Source organism: Poecilia latipinna, unplaced genomic scaffold (genome assembly GCF_001443285.1).
Source record: "Poecilia latipinna isolate Pla-1442-1.1 unplaced genomic scaffold, P_latipinna-1.0 Scaffold127, whole genome shotgun sequence".
NCBI lineage: Eukaryota > Metazoa > Chordata > Actinopteri > Cyprinodontiformes > Poeciliidae > Poecilia > Poecilia latipinna.
Window position 1 is genome coordinate 258,390 of NW_015112743.1, and position 15,014 is coordinate 273,403.

General features: G+C 37.4%; 1 protein-coding gene across 1 annotated transcript; it reads right to left on the reverse strand.

Annotated features, from left to right (window-relative positions):
* Nucleotides 1-8,680: 8,680 nt before the first annotated feature.
* Nucleotides 8,681-11,127, reverse strand: sox32 (SRY-box transcription factor 32). Its single transcript, XM_015028507.1, has 2 exons — nucleotides 10,797-11,127; nucleotides 8,681-9,642 (listed from the first exon to the last, which is right to left on the reverse strand). Exons 1-2 carry the CDS (start codon nucleotides 11,125-11,127, stop codon nucleotides 8,969-8,971), a joined length of 1,005 nt encoding a protein of 334 aa, XP_014883993.1. The 3' UTR covers nucleotides 8,681-8,968.
* Between the last annotated feature and the right edge of the window lie 3,887 nt (nucleotides 11,128-15,014).

Genomic DNA, 15,014 nt, shown 5'->3' on the forward strand with positions numbered 1-15,014 from the left:
AACCTTCCTCACATTCAACAATAAGCTGCCAATCAAACCTAACACTGTTTACTCTTTCTTACAAGCCAGGGCTTAAATTCAAAGCCACGCTAGATTTGTCCCGTGTGTATGTTTTACCTTTATGTCAGCCACTTCTGGGTGTTGAATCAAGTTTTTCCAGTGAATCTTTGTGTTTGCAAAGAAAACATTAAGAGCCAATAATGGAGTGGATCTTTAATGTGCACTTATAGAGTTTATCACTCAGACGTTTCTGTGTTGCTTAGCTGAAAATTGTCTTTAAGAATCAATCAAATTTGGCTTCCTCATCTCTATTTTTGTGACTTAAAGATTCTCGTGACCCTGTCTGGGAAGCTCTGTCAGTGAAGACTGGGAGTTTTTTTTTTTTTTTTTGCCACCTTAGCTTTAATTTACACTCATTTTACCTAAATGATCTTTACAACAGCGGCTTAGCACACAATGCGTCACTGTCAGGTGCAATTAGAAACCTTCATGCACACAGTCCTCTTCCTGCTGAGGTCGCATGGGGTTCTGCAGGGATTTTACCTGTTAGGTCAATCAGCGAAGGTGTTAAAGACGCCACATGGACAACAAACACACAGGTGCTTTTTGACAAGGTAGAGGCTGAAGTGTGTGACTTGTTATTGTATGCAAATGCTGCAGAGTTACTGCACATTTGAAAGGATGAACTAAAAAAGGGCCGTTGTGTTTTTGCATAAATTCCAAGAAGCCTATTTTGACTATTTGCATAGAGAAACAAATATTGACTTATGTCAAATAAATTGGCACAAAGATATGAGATGCATCTGAGGAGCTTTCAGGGCAAGCAGACAATATTTCTGAGTTTTCACAGAACAGCAGAGTTAATATTTAGCTTCAGTTGGTCAATTGATCTGTGCAGCTTTCTTTGCTGGAAGATGTTAAACAAATGTAGAGAAAATCATCAGAATATAACTTCAAGATGATTATTTTTCTATTTATGCAACCAAAGCATTTCTTAAATTAGGAATAAAAAGCAGAAATTATCAATTTTATCTTAAAGACTACATATGTATGCATTAAAAAAGTTTTTATTAGTAAATGTGGAATAAGTAGACACCAACAGATGCAAAAAATGGGAAGTAACAAAATTATATAACAATAAAAGGCATATAACAAACCCAATTTCATTCCTAGCATAAAAACCAATATTATGTGCAAAGAGCTCTAATGGGTCAAAACAATAGATAAATGTTAATCTTTTACTTATTTATAGAGCTGTTGATTTTCTTTACTAATATAAATACCAGAAAGTCTTAGATAAAAACAATAATATGGAGCAAATGACAACACTTTATTTTCCGTTTTACATTATATTTTATATTTTAACATGTTTGAAAGCAGCTTTTTATTACACATCTGGGCTCTGCTCCAAGTGTGACAAACAAAATCCATTACAGCATTACTCAGAGCATGTGTACAGATCATTTCCTTCAAACAACACAAGTCCTTCCTGTTTTTGCCACATTAAAAAGTCATTTATCCCTAACAAGAGAGTTAATAATCAAATTACACAGCCAGTAATTCACGTGTAGTTGAATCATTTATTGGTTTTGTAGGGGTTCACAATTCACCAATTCAGTAATGGGGCTGTGATAAACTTCACTTTTTTTTTTTTTTTTTTTTTTCAGCAGGACATTATTTTTTTTCCATTAGGTTTATCTTTTAAAATAAGCTAATGAGGACACAATTAGAATAAAAAAACCTCTGACATAAAACATTTCCACATTGTTTGAAGCTGGTGTGAGGGCAGATCACAAAACTGTTATATGAAAACTGGTCGGCAGCCACATTGCTGCATGCATGCATGGTAGTTTTCTACCAAAATTCCAGCTAACTTCGCATCAACCATTCATCCACCTGCTAACAAAAAAAACACTGAACAAAACAAGAGTCAACTATAATACGGAACTACAGAAGATGGACATGAGGTGAGAAAGCATCAACGATGTTCCCAAAATGTAAATGAAACAAAAAAAGAAAGATAAACAGTTTGACTGTTCGTCCCAGCTCTTTTGTTTGATTCCAGGAAAAACAGGACGGTTGGTTTGACAATGACAACATTGAATCAGAAACCGACTTCAAAACATAGTAAAAGCATCTACTCAAAAAGATCTTAGAGTATAATGCTCTCTGAACAAAAAAAAATACAGAAGATATTCCTTCAGGGTGAATCACAAAGCAGCAGCAGACAAAGGAAAAGGGTAGGACATTATTATTTCTAGAGTGAAATCAGTCAGATTTACAGAAAGACACTCCAGCATAACAATCTTTAAAATAGTTGTTTACTTTGTAACTATCCATATAAGTGAGTGTGCATGTTAATATACTATCTGTTCCAGGATCTTTTGAAAGTTTATTGAAAATCATTAGTTTGCTGATAGACAAAGATATACTGTTGCATCTGCAAAGCGGCTCAAAGGGTCAAATTCAGAAGCTGTGTTCTACTCCGACAATCTGTCTGACAGTCATCTGTCAAGAGGTCACCAACATGGTGTCTGTCTTTGGACCGGGCTCAGAGCTGAGCACAGAAAGCCAAACAGTGGAGTGTCCTCTGTGGAGCGCGACCTCTCGGCCCTGCTTCTGTCTGCATGTCAGCATTTCTACACATTGTGTTTCCAGGATTTATTGCAATAATTTTTAAAGTCTTGGACTTTAATTCTTTGAATTGATGTATTGATTGTATCACAGATGAACATTTCCAGTGACACATTCTTAGTTGACAAGCTGGCATTCAGTAGATGAAGATCTTTTGCATCTTTTTAGACCCGTTTCAAATACTGATCATCTGCTCTTAGTAGTTTTTTGAAGCCCTGACATTTCTTTGCTCGTCTTTCAATTAGCCACTTTGCCTATTCTGGTTAAATTGACTGTACTTAATTAATTGGACATGATTACAGTACACATCAATGTGTTTTTCTACTTTTATGTCACACCATCTTCAATGGGTTCAACTGGGTTTGTAAGTGATATACCTAAACAGATACAACTGAAATGTTTGTACTTTTTGCAAAAGACTTTGTGAATAAGTACAACTGCATTTTTTGTATCAAGAAGGTTTTTGCGCACCCAGGCACTGAAGGTTTTGCCAACTCCTCCTTGCATAACAGCCTATTCTCTGTAAGATTCTTTGCAGTTAATTTAACTTGTATTTTTATCAAAGTGTTGCTGCAGATTCTCAATCAGATTTAGTTTTATGCTTTAAGTGGGCCATTTTGACACATGATTTGATAGATGACTCTATCATGTCTCTGGCTGTATGGCTTCAATCATTGTCCTGCTGGAAGTTGAACCCTGACCCAGTCAACAAGTTTCCTTCCAGGACTCCGCTGTATTTAATTTAATCCATCCTCCATCAACTCTGACCAGCTTCTGTGTCACTGCTAAAACAAAGGAAAACAGCATGGCAATCTGAAAACAAGACTTCCTGTGGCTTCCTTGCAACAACATCTTCTCTCACTCTTCTGTAAATGACAAATTTGCAAAGTGCATAATTAAAAATCAATGCACACTCTGCAAAAACAGAGAAATTACTTCTGTTACCCAAAGTTAAGTTTTTCAGGCCAAAACAGGCTTTAATAATTGTGCTGTCTATGACCTCTCTTTTGATCTTTGCAAAGCTGCTCATCATACCGTTTAATTTGTAAAGCACATATAAAACAGCAAAAGTAGCAATACTGAATTAATGAAGTTGAGAGTTCCTTTACGGAGAATGAGGAAATGACAAACCAGCGCTTTACAACTTGTCAGTGACTCTAACACGTGATTTCAAGTGACAGACAGCAGACAGCTAACCAACAACAATTTGATTGTTAGCTGATAGTGCTTACAAAAGTCCATTATGCATGTCTAAAAAACAAAAGCACTTAAAAATGGTACATTAGGCTTATAAAGAAAGCAAATCATAAAATATTTCTGTCTTTTCCATTCTCTAAAGCTTTAAAAATAAAAAAAAAAACTTCCATTTACACGATGTGGTTAGAAACCTACTATATATAACTTGATCTTGGAGTAGTTTGGGATAAAAACTTGTGAGGTGGAAAGCTGCTGAACATTCTTTTTGGGACCAATTTGATGAAGTCATGGTAATCTGATAGGCCCAGTTAGTTCATGATTAGGCTTCATGAAGTGATCAAACAGATGTTTAACTCATTGAACCACCAGAAGGCTTTCCCACGTCTCTAAATGTCGCTGCCGCTCCAAAGGGGAAATAATGAAACCTTCAATTTGCTTCACAGCTTCTGCCGGGTAAGAAACTGTTGAGTGTGTCACTTCACTGCTTTCCTGTTTGAGTTTCCGCCCTGAGCAGGCGTCCCTGTTGGATAATACTCGGATGGGAATCATCTGCAGACAGCAGCCTCAGCGTTACCCAAACCGCTCTCAGGACAGGAAACTATCGATGACCCTCGAAGAGACGGTAAAAGAAGAGGAGCCTAAAAATGGCACACAAAATCTCAAGAATGTTTGTCGGAGCTGTTTCTTTTTATAGGTTTAATATAAACTCCAGATATTCCTGTGTCAATAATGTACATACAGAGTTGGAGTATTTACATATTTGATCTGGAGGATGGAAAGTATTTTATGGCTGAGGAATGTTTCCTCTGGATTACGGCATGTTTGACATGTTCGGATTCCACACATTCCTCGGCAGTGATAAGCTCAGACATGTTCCTGTCAGCTCCCAGCAGGTTTTCTATGTTTTTTGACAAATGGAATAATGTTTCACCATTTAAAACATTAAACATGTTTAATGTTTTATTTATTTAATGTTTTATTTTATTTTATGGATATTTAAAACATTAAACATGTTTAATGTTTTAAATATCCATGAAATAAAGTATGTGTTGTTACTTAACCCATGTTTCTTAACCCTTTCATGCATGAATTATGATCCTTTGTGACAGGATTTTTTTCCCCATTTTTTGATTTTTATTTTCTTAAGGCATAAAAAAAGGTAGGAAAAAAAATTGTAAAAAAAAAAGTTCTTTTCTTCAAATACAAAGTTGTTATTTGAAAAATACATCAGTAGTATTGTTCTTTAGGGGTTATCTGATGTCACAATATTTTTTTTTACCTGCAAGAGTCGTCTACAGTAGAAGGAGGGACCGGGTCGGTTGGCATGCTTTTTTGTCTGTCGGCCATATTGGATTTAACAAAAATAATTCCTTGCATTTGCAGCTGATGGCCAGTAGTTGATAGAGTATTTTTTGATGCATTAGTGTCCACTTCAGTGGTCTGTGTGCATTTATAATATAAAAATCCACAAGAAGTACAAGAAAATGGCTTTTAGACAGCTGTCCGCCGTAGTGACCACTGTGCATGAAAGGGTTAACATTTTATTTTCTAAATAAAAACCCAATGCAAAGTTGCAAAAGTTATTTTGTGTCACAAAAGTATCCACCTATAGTTTTTTATTTCTGCTGCTGTTGATGATAATTTCATCTGCATCTCTGATGATATCACACAGTTGTTTTTCCTTCAGGAAGTTCCTGCGACTGGTCATTAACTGTTGCTAAGGGACCACACTTCAAGGAAAACAAGAAACAGCTTTGACTTTAAGCAAACAAAGGAGGAAGTGTAAGGCCCGAGAGTGGATTTTATTGTTACACAGAGAATCTTCAGCGTCCCCGTGTTGTTTTTCTGCATCTCTGGTTGCAGTTTGTTTTGTAACGCTGTCCTGGGAGTTGAACTGACGTCAGATTTCTTCCGCTCATTCAGGTGGTTTCAGACTGTTGCAAGTCCTTCTTTTCCTAATCAGCTCCTATGCTCTCTCATCCTTCCCTTTGGTTCTGTGCTCTTCCACTTCCTCCCAACGTTTCTCTGACTCATGTGCAGACGCATATCCAAACTCCCTGTGTTCTCATCTGATTTATCATATTATTTTGTTTTTTCATGTTATTTTGTTTTTATTTGTTTGTTCATTTCATACTTCTGCAGCTCAAAATGAACTCCACATACTGACATAAACAAACGTCATGAATGAAAAGAGTACTTGGAAGAAAGTAGCTATCTAATGTTATTGATAACTTGATTCAGAATGTGGATCCTGGCTATGTCACTCTCATCTTAAACAAACCCCATTTGGAGGATGACAAACCAGTAGGAACTGATAAAGTAATACGTAATATTACAAAGACTATATTATAAATTCCTGAAGAAATTAAAACTAGTAAGGAACGAACGTTTTTCAAAGTTTGACATACTACATCAGAATCCAATGACAGAGACTCTTGCAATGACTAATCCTCCATGCACGATGACATTCTGACTGACAACTATAAGCTTCGCACATGTGGTTCTCACTCACGGTCCAAAATAAAAATCATGAAGGCAGTGGGTAATTGTTTATTTCTAAAAAAAATAAATAAAAATTCAACCTTCATACTATGGATTTTAATTCACATTGAAAAATTCTGAGAAATTATAATTTTATGTAAGCAAAATATGAATAGTCACAGGAAATATGTATTCTTCCCACAATGCATTGTGAGACCTGTCTGCGCCTGTTTATGAGACTGCTCACTGTCTCGCTCTGCGACCCGTTGCTATGGTAATTAATTGTCTGCACCTGGGCTGACTCTCTCTGTCAGACAGTATGCTGGTGACAGTTTCTATACTTGTGAGACACCCACTGTATGAGAGGCCCCAAGGGCCAAAACCTACAAACTCTCTTACACGTACGTTTTGGACATGGGGCCTCTCATAGAGTAAGATTAGTGATTCTGTGAGACACTCAGCCTCGATTTTTCTCGTTTTTCTCAATTTATGTCATCATTTTAACTCAGAATCCCACTAAAATTAACAGCTCTCTTCTCGGCTGAACGTTTTGATGCCATTTTTGTGGGGGTGATGGAAGAAAAATAAATAATAAAGAGATCGCTTGTTCGGTGTAGAACAGTAGGTTTCTGCCATGCATTGCATATCAGGCCTCAATAAAGTTTTGCAGCAGTGTATCCCTTCAAATATTAAAGAATAATTTGTCAGAAGTATAAATAAACATATAATTTATGCAGCTGTTGTTACCCTTTGTATGCATAAACCACATATTTCAAAAGGATATTCTGCTACCAGGTCTCTCTGTAAAATGTACCTATCTTGATTCTTCATTAGGACTTAATAATGACACATGTAATTAAAGTAACCAGTGTGTTTAGGTGTCTTTAAATAAATTATAAATGTACACCTCTGGAAAAAATTAAGAGGCCACTTAAAATGATCAGTTTCTCTGATTTGACTTTTTATAGTTATATGCTTGACTAAAATAAAGATTGTTCTTTGAACTACTGACAACATGTTTCTGAAGTGCCAAGCAAAAATTTCGTATTTATTTGCGGAAAATGAGAAATGGTCAAATTAACAAAAAGAGATGCAGTGCTTTCAGATCTCACATAACACAAGGAGAACAGGTTCATATTCATTTAGAAACAACAATACTGATGTTTTAATTCAGTACGAGTTCAGAAATCGATATTTGGTGGAATAACCAGGAGGTTTTCAATGGAGTTCAGTGAAGTGGCCTCTTATTTTTTTCCAGAGCTGTAGATTTCCAAATCTCATTTGGAACAAGAGTCATGCTTTTAATGCTTTTGTGTAACAAATTTGTAAATGTAAATCAGAAGAAAAAACTATCAATCAAACTCTTGAGGAAAAAAATGTTGTGTATTCTATAATATGTGTGATCTTATTTTAGCCTTAGTATCTTAGTTTTGCCTGTAAATAATTATTTCCCTTCAGACATTTTAATAATTTGAACTGATAAATCATCCTGTGAGGTAAAAAAAAAAAAAATCCTGATACACTCACAAAGATAATGCATCGCTGGGTGGGATAATTTTGGAGGGATGTCTTGCATTCTTACATTTATCCAGGACACAGTTTAACCTCGAGGCTCTGACACAGAAAATACCGGAGAGGGAAGTAAACATTCTCCTAAATGGGTAAACATTTGGCAGCCAAAGTTGAACGAGTGTTTGGAGATATGCCGATTTTGGGGCATATTTTTAGAGCCTTTGTGAGATGTTTTAAAATGTAACAGGAAGTTGGGAAGTTTATGTCGTTGGCGCCCACTCGGCTTCCATCGCTGAGCCAAGAGGATCGAGATTAAACAGGGCGAATGGCTCCTACTGTGTGTAATGTAACAGATATTTCAAATAATTTGCTCTCATTCATATATACACTACAAGATCACTACAAGGAGATTTAGAGAAAAAACAATAAGTGTGTTCATTTCACGGTTGTATCTCAGAGAAACAGAAGGTCATAAGTAACTAAACAGCTATTTTGTGTGAGTCAAAATAGCTGTTTGACTCATACAAACAGCTTTTTCTTAATTCTACTGCAATTAAAGGTATTTCTTTCAAGGATTTTAACACATATTTGTGATGTGTGTCAGTAATTGTGAAACACCAGGTCAAATATATTTATTTTCTTATTTCTTGAATACATTACGGTTTCTAAATAGCACTTTTTCAAGCGGCTAACAGAAGTCAAGTTTATTTTTTCAACAAAAGTAATATTTACTGTGACTTTTATAGACTTAAGATTCCTTCAGAATGTTTTTTTTGTTGCTGTTGCTTTTTTTGTTTTGTGGAAATATATTGCGAAATTAAAATGAAAAGTTTTCTAAATCATGTTGCACTATGGGAAATGTAGTCCTGTCTACTTTTTCTAAACAGTTCTTTTGGCATTTGTCGCTGTTTTAGCCACTTATTTAACACTTTGGGATGTTTAATTGTTTTAGAACATTAACAACAGAATTATGAGATGATTTAAAGTTATTTATTGATTTTTTATTTTAATATTTTAACACTGGAAGACAAAGAAAAACTCATCACAGAGAAATAAGATGTTTCACCAAGCATACAATCATTCATGAGTTATTATCAATTGAAGTGGGACAGTTTAAATAAATAGACCACATTGGTCTGATTTATCACACAGAGCCTCCTCCTCTGTAGCTGCTCTGCTCTGCTGGCTCTGACCCGTGGTGTTTTGGAACAAGGTACTGTTCAAACTCGCTGCGGTCTAAATCATACAGCATGTCCAGCTGAACCTGTTCTAAGTAACACTCCAAGGACGGCCCTGCTGGGCATTGCTGGAACCCGTGGAGCCTGGACTCCCTCTGGTCCATGAGAGGAGCTGTAGGTGAGGAGAACCCGTGCTGCATGTGTCTTTGCTGGGAGCTAAAGTACGCCTGAGGCTCCGGCTGGCACCCGGGAGGGTTTGAGCGCACAGCAGGGTCGCTGGAGAAACTGTCTGCTGCAGTGGCTGCTTCAGAGTCAGGGACGGCTGGGTTGATGTATCTGCTAGACTGGAGAGATGAATGAGGGAAAGGAGGTGAATTATGGAAGATCTGCTGCTGCTGCTGCTGGTGGTGGTGCTGGTGGTTCTGGAGCAGATAGGTGAGGTTGTAGGGAATGCTGAAGCCAGAGCTGCAGAGTGGAGAGGCCTCTGCAGACTGGGTCTTATGGCTCTTCCTCAGCTGCTTCCTCCGTCGGGGCCTGTACTTGTAGTTGGGATAATCGATGGTGTGCTGGACCCTCAGGCGCTCAGCCTCCTGCATGTAGGGACGCTTCTCAGCCAAGGGCATAGCCTTCCATGTTTTTCCTGCAAGAGGAGATTGTGATGAATAATCTTTATAAGCATGATCATGTGGTTAAGGTGAACTCTGAAGAGAACTATTGTGAGGATTGCCTGAATTTATTTATTTATTTATTTTTTTTTTTACAAAATTTTAAACCTTATTTGGAGGCCCATTTTCATTTCAGAAACTGAAACTCATATATTTATTTCTGTTAATTTAAACAGTTATGGCTTACAGCTGATGAAAATCAAAATAATATATTAATTAGCAAATATATATTAACTTGCTAATTAATATATTATTTTGATTTTATTTTTTGATATTTACATATTTGATCTGGAGGATTTTAATTTTAATTGATATGAGACCAATTAAAATGATTTTGAATCCAGAAATATAATGTTAAGACAATTTTATGACCTACACAGACACTGGAAAAACGTCAGACCACCAGACAAGGAGGATGAGCCCCAAAACATTATTGCTAAATAAGCTGGTTGCTCACAGAGTGCTTAGTCTACGCAAATTAATGGAAGAAAAAAGTATGGCAAAGTTTAACAGGTAATAAAGACTGCTTTGGGACACTTGCAAGTCTGATAGCCATCAGAGATTCTAACTTGGAAAGGACATATATGCACATATAAAAAAATATTCTTGTGCATCCCTATAAATATGGGAATAAAAAAAAACTCAATTTATTTGAGTAATTAATTCAACATGGTGATGTATTTCAGCTGTTATTTTTATTATTAAAGTTTTTAGAAAAATCAGTATTCACAAAATAAGAACGGCACCATATTAAGACCACTAGGAAAACAGTGGAGCTTGTGCCCCCAAATTATTTTCCTTCCACTCAACTTTCCATTGATATGTGTAGACACAATATTGCACCAATGTGATCACAACATTTTTGCATTTAATTTAAATAAAATGTCTTACAAAAAAATTTCTAGATTACCAGGAAACTGAATGTTGGGTTTTTACAGGCTCAATCATTGAATTAACAGAAATAAACCCCTGATTTTTTCTTTTCTTTTTTTAACCTTAAACAAAACTTTCTGTGACATTCTAATTCATCAGGATGCACTTTTTCCAACTACCGTTCAGTGCGTTTTAATCTCTCTTGGGGCCCTCAGGCCTCCTCATAATTGGACAAATATTAAGATAACAGAATTACCAAGTATTCTGCTGAGATCCGTGTTCTCCAGGTCTGGGTTGAGCTGCGCCAGCCGCCTGCGCTCCTCTTTGGTCCAGATGATGAAGGCGTTCAGCGGCCTTCTGACCCTCTGCTGCGCCGGGGCGGACTTTGCCTCTGGACTGGCGCAGCTGGACTCCGAGTGGACAGACATGGGACTGGAGGGCCCCGAACTCGGGGAGCGCACCTCGCTCATTTGCTGTCCGTCCTCGCTCTCCAGCGGGTTTGCGCATGGCTGGAAATGAGGGGCCACCTGGCTGAAACGCATGTTTTTATGTTGATGTTTTGAGGTCTTCTCGCGGGCCGCTGTCATCCTCCCGGTGATGACGAGTGATATAAGAGGCCGGCTCCGCCTATGGGATGCCGGGAGGAGTGGATTTAAGGTGTGAATCCTCAGGTTGGTGATGAGGGGCCCATCACGCCCCTTAAAAATGTCCCAGGGGGCGCCTTGAGACTTAAACTTAGCATAACATATACAAATGTTGCCACAAACCTGTAAATTTCCGTCTACATAATGCGCCGTTGTATATTTGCCTCTTTTCCTAATTTTATCGCTACAAAACAGTAAAATAATCAACCAAATTCAATTCCCCAAAGTTGAATAAGTTCACCTTATGTTAGACTTTTAATTGTGTCAATTAAAACTAATTTTAAGAATACACTTCTTTTGGCTCACTCATTAAAGGCGCATTGCAAGCTTTATTACCTTCTGTACAGAAACGGAATCAATAGATCTATAAGAAGTGGGGAAGAAAAGCATCAAATTTTTTTTTTTTTTTTTTTTTTTTTTTTTCCAGCACGTAGAGCTGGTTACTAATTACATTGAGGCTCTCAGGTCTTATCGGCCATTATCATTTTACAGGACTGGAACAAATAAAGAGAAAGAAACGTGATCAAGGCGTGTTTATTGCACGATTAAAGCGCACAAATATTTGCTCCACGTACCAGAAAAAAAAGAGAGATAGTTGACCCGTTCAAGAGAAGGATGATTAGCTCATCACAAAACGCAGACAATTAACGTTGTCAGGTTTGTCGGGTTTAGAGAAAAGATGAAGCATCTTGAATGTAACCCTAAAACTGCTGGAAAATTCCACCATTTTAACACTTCATTAAAAAAAAACCTAGGCCTTTTTCAGTCGTAAGTAACAGATGTTATTTATGTATTTCTCAGTTTTGGTGGTTGTTGTTCCTCTGAATGTAAAAAAGGGGGGAAACCATTTAAATTTGGCAGATTCAGTGTTAATTCTGTGTGTTTTACAAATATATCATGTTTAGATATTGTATAATTTATCCAACCTTTTACTTATTACATTTTACATACAAAAGATGAGCGAAAATATATTAATCCTACTTTAAAGTCTCTAATATTTACAAATTAAATTCGTGTAATTGCGCAAAAAAGTTTCCATTGAAAGTATTATCGTGATTTTTGCGTCGTTTCTGTGTAATTAGATGCATATTTACTTCAACGTGGTTTCATCTTTCTCTCTACTTATTTGTCATTTCTATTATTTCTATTTATTTATTTATTTTTATTTATATGTATTAATGCATAGCCTACATAATACAGCCTTTATGTAGTCACAGGTGTTACTGTTTGAGACTAGTGGAAATTGATTTCTTTATTTTATTCTCAAAGATTCTAAAACGTCCATAAGCCCGACATTGTCACTGTAAATCTGCAATGTACGCGTCTGCAGAGCTCATGACGGCCTGTTCAAACTGTAAAAGTAAACTATCAAAGATGACTATTACACACGGAAGAAGTAAATGCAATCAATAACATATTCTCCTGGAACGTGCATATTGCATAAATCCCCCCAAATGGCGCACATTTCGTTTTTACCTTGAAGAAAAAGCAAATTTAGTGGCTATATAATTAATACCTGGACCATTAAGCCCTATTCGTTTAACTATAGCGATTGTCTGCTGTGTATTATGGTTGTTGGGTCGCAGCTCGTTAGAATTAGACATTGAATCCACATCAGCTGTGTTGATCATGACGCACGCTCCAATGCGCAGTGAGGACAAGCGCTAATGGATTTAATTAATTAGCTTGAATGACCCAGCGTGAATACACCAACGCAAAGTTTCAGCTGAACGTCAGCCTCGCATGGGTTTCATTTAATGTCACAGCGCTGTTTCTTTAAACATTTTTTTATCGCAAGTACAACCCCAGAGGCGCACAAATCTGAACACATGCAGTTGCACATTAATAAATTATAATACTATAAAAAGTAAATTTATTTCTGTAATTCAATTCAAAAAGATAAAACTCATATACACTCATTAAACACAGTGATACATCTCAAATATTTATGTTTGTCCATTTTAATTGACTTTCAGCTAATTGAACCCCAATTATCTTAAATGTTAGTTTAAGTCAGGACAGTTTACTGGTCAATCAAGAACAGTGATTCATTTGTCACTAAAGGAGCTATTAATTTTTTTTAGAAGTGTGGAAAGGTACAAAGTCCTACAGGAAAATGAAACAAAACCTCCCCTATTGTCTACAACACTTTTTCCTTCTGCTTAACCTTTCATTAATATATTTGCAGCTAAGCAGCCATCTTCTTTATCCTCCTTGTTGATGTGTCGATGACTTGAGGTGGCTCGGTTTAGTAACATTTTCGACTGCTTGGCTTATTGGCTCTTTATTACAGCTCATTGACTCCTAGAATAATCTGAGAACCTTTATTCTTAACAACAAGCCATACCAGTGTGTGGATCTGCATTTTAGAAATATAATCGGCTTATCCAAGCTTTAACTACCTTATTTACATAACTCATTTAACTTGTCCACATCACTGGTTTGTGAGTCAGGTATCAGAGCATTGTCTCATATCCAAACAGGCAGAGTGCTTGTGGTCAATGGATACTCTGCTTTCTGAATGGGGATTGTTCTATTAACAATGTGCTATTGTGTTAGACAGAACTCATATATGGGACGCTCCTCTCCGTCTTCTCTTTGCCATCGGTGATGTTCAGGCTGTGCACAGGTGGAGGTGAGCGCTCCTGCTCCAGCTGCACGATGGGAGCAACTTGCTTCGGATCTATGGGACAGATTTTACAGCTTCAGGGACAAAAAAATCTGCAGTTTTTGTTTTCAAAAAGGGGATGAAGCCGACGCAGCTGAAATATTTTAATTCTCCACCGTTTCTCTCCATCATGAGCTAACACAGCTGCAAGATCTTCCATGTTGACGAGCCTCTTTTGGAGAGGGATGTGGAAAAGTCCCGCTAACGAAGCTCTGTATTCCCGCTCCATGCCATGACAATGAGTCATTCATAAAGAGCTGCATTGTTTCCATAAAGGTGTGAAGAGGACATAACAGTGTTGTCTCAGGTAACTATGATCTTCACAGCATGGGGAATGTGTCGCTTTGTGCTGTATTGTATGGACTCAGCAGGCCGGCATCAAGATACACTCCATTCCATGTTTGAGCTGACCCGAGACCCACAGGGTGAGTGTGAGCCTCCACACACCCCTGTGTAAACGGCACCCTGCCCGGCCCGGCCTGGTCCGGTCCAGCCTTAAACATCAGACCCACTGAGAGGATTACATGGTGCAGGTAGGCTTAACATGGTAACATTATCAGAATACAGTGATGCCCCTCCCAGCCCTGAGCAGGAATAGGATGCGAGTCGAACCTCAGCCACAGCTCAGTCAGACTTATTACCAGGTTGGGCAGAGTGTATGCCTTGTTAGTGCATAAGAGCATGCAAAACTGAAACGCTAAACTGTAAAAATGAATTTTAGAAAGTGTTACAGTTGACAAAATTATGAAAATTTTAATTAAGCAAATTAGATTCTGCATAATGTTAATAAATAAACAACTTCTAACATTATTTATTTAATCTTTCTTAGGCTCTTCAGTAGAATTTAACAAGTTAAGTGTCTTAACCTGGTAATCAGCACATCTTGGTTCTGTTGTTTTTGGTGTGTAAAGTTTGTTAAGATAGATTTAAAAATGTATCCAGTTTTAACTAATGTCTCAAAGCGCTGATGCTAATGTCAAACTTACTAGTGCCATATGGAGCTAGCCCAGTGGTTCTTAACCTGGGTTCGATCGAACCCCTGGGGTTCGGTGAATCGGTCTCAGGGGTTCGGCGGAGCCTCTGCCGCGGAGGTAAAGACACACCTGTGTAAAGTCGAGATGACGCTCCGCTTTGCCATCACTTGCTGCAGAGGATCACGTTA